General features: G+C 44.6%; 1 protein-coding gene across 1 annotated transcript; it reads right to left on the reverse strand.

Annotated features, from left to right (window-relative positions):
• Window positions 1-1,096: 1,096 nt before the first annotated feature.
• Window positions 1,097-2,035, reverse strand: LOC137146140 (olfactory receptor 5V1-like). The gene has a single exon (XM_067537291.1). The coding sequence runs from the start codon at window positions 2,033-2,035 to the stop codon at window positions 1,097-1,099; it is 939 nt and encodes a 312-aa protein (XP_067393392.1).
• Between the last annotated feature and the right edge of the window lie 257 nt (window positions 2,036-2,292).

Here is a 2,292-nt window from a genome sequence, read left to right on the forward strand (position 1 = left end):
GACAGGGAATAACAATCTTCAACAAGGATTTGCAATCAGACATGTGTAGCCTTATTCTTCCACCAAAACACTAGACTAATTCAAGTCAACGTAGGACACCCTCTTCAGAAAACTGACCGATGGAAATGCTTTCTTCTGGGAACCGGATGTGGACAATACACTGTGATGCATTAATACAATGTTTATATAGACTGTGCAAGAATGTTTACATGAACTGATGTGTGTACACACACAAACGTGCATGTGTATCCATCTGCACAAACCACCCTCCTCCTCTGTCTGGTTTCAGATGTTGCGACGTTTGCTCTTTTTACACGTTGGAGAACAGATTTTCTTGAGCTCAGGTGATGGCCAGAGCTACCAAAGCCACAATAGCCTTGGCGTCTGGCAACCAGGTAGGCAGGTATTTCCAGAGGAAGAGAAGGAAACTAAGCACCCAAATTGCAGTTGGATTTGAGTGCCTAACTCTTTTAGGCTTCTTTGAAAATCTCAGCCAGACTTCCAATTCAGCCAAGGATTAGTTCCAATATCAGAGCCTCAGCTATGCAGTATCATGATATTTCACACTGAAAAGAGGGACTCAGTTCAAACGTGTCTTCACAGCTGCTTCACCCTCCCTCCAATGCTTGGTCATGCACAAAGTTTTTTCTGAGTGTTCTGCTTTTTGGGGATAGTCTCTGTGCAGATAAAGCGGGGGGAAGGAGCTGTTGTTGTGTATGTTGAGGAAAGACTGAGAGGGAAATCGAAGGTCTACAAACCATCTAAGACACCAAAGTTTAGTGTACACCTTTCATTTTGCAACCATGCCAAGAGACATCAGAGACAGCTGCACCATAAGGACCCCACTGATAAAACTCCCTTCTCAAACGTCCTGCCTCTAATTCACAGGATTTTTTTCAGTGCCAGAGTTGGGAAATCCTGAGTGACGCTAGAGAAGAAGAAAGGCCCAATCAAATTCCAGTTAAGATTACAGACTATCTTCATCAATGTGTTGGGATCTGGGTTAAGTTATTGAAAGTAGCCAAAAAAAGAAGGCACTGATCTACCGATGGGAGTTGGATGCCAAACTACCATAAGCCATTCTGATAAAGAAAGGCTAAACCATGCATAAATTCTGCACCACGACTTTCCTGAAGGCCTCCTTCACCTCTTTGTTCCTCAGACTGTAGATGATGGGGTTGAATATCGGCGTGACAACCGTGTACATGAGCGACATAGCTTTGTGGAAGGATGGTGACCATTGCGCCGTCGGCACCACGTACGTGATCATGATGGTCCCATAATACAGACTCACCACCAGCAGGTGAGAAGCGCAGGTGGAAAAAGCCTTCTGCCTCCCGGCGGAGGAGGCAATTTGCAGGATGGCTGAGAGGATAAAAATGTAGGACACAACAATGAAGAAGAAAGGGACCAGGGACACCAGGGAGCAGGAGACCAGAACAATGATTTCTGCCAAGGAGCTTTTAGTGCAGGACAATTTTAGCAGCTCCTCCATGTCACAGAAGAAATTATCAATTTCCTTGGGGCCGCAGAAACTTAGCTGGGGCACCATCCCCACTACAAAAGCAGTGGCTAAGAAACCTGTTATCCAGGAGGCAGATACCAGCTGAAGGCAGACCCTGAAGTTCATCACAACCTTATAGCTGAGCGGGTTGCATATGGCCAAGTAACGGTCATATGCCATGACTGCAAGAAGGAAGCACTCTATGCAAGCCAAAGAACTGAAGAAATATAACTGTGTGATGCAATTCCTGAATGAGATTGTCCTATCCTCTATCAGGAACCCAGCCAGCAATCGGGGGGCAGTGACTGAGGTGTAGCAGATTTCCAGGAAAGACAAGTTCCCCAGGAAGAAGTACATGGGGGTGTGAAGGTGCTGATCAGCCACAACTAGCATGACAATGAGAAGGTTCCCAGCCAGGGTCAGAATGTAGATCACTAGGAACATCACAAAAAGCAGAATCTGACCTTCGTTCAGGTTCCCGAATCCCAGGAGAATGAACTTGCTGATGGATGTTTGATTTTTCCATTGCATTTGTCTACGTGCTCTCTGGAAGGAAAGAAAAGAAAAAAATAAGGAAATCAGAGAGATCTCCTTTCCCCAAATCTGCAACTATTTCCTTGATGTTCCATCCTTCTTAATTTTATTCAGCATTTGCTTCGGGATAGATTATCCAAAGCATTTAAGGACCTTTATATTAATTTATTCTTCTAGAGGGATTTTACAGAAGAACTTGACGACCTAAAACTCATGGATTTCAATGGATGTTCAGTGTGTGGGTGCTTCTGAAA

The sequence above is a fragment of the Emydura macquarii genome, unplaced genomic scaffold (genome assembly GCF_026122565.2).
Source record: "Emydura macquarii macquarii isolate MOO-44397 ecotype Brisbane River unplaced genomic scaffold, CSIRO-AGI_Emac_v2 contig_3715, whole genome shotgun sequence".
Lineage (NCBI taxonomy): Eukaryota > Metazoa > Chordata > Testudines > Chelidae > Emydura > Emydura macquarii.

What these genes read in the sequence shown, in the direction of transcription:
- LOC137146140 (XM_067537291.1), bottom strand. Translation starts at nt 2,035, where the DNA reads ATGCAATGGAAAAATCAAACATCCATCAGCAAGTTCATTCTCCTGGGA.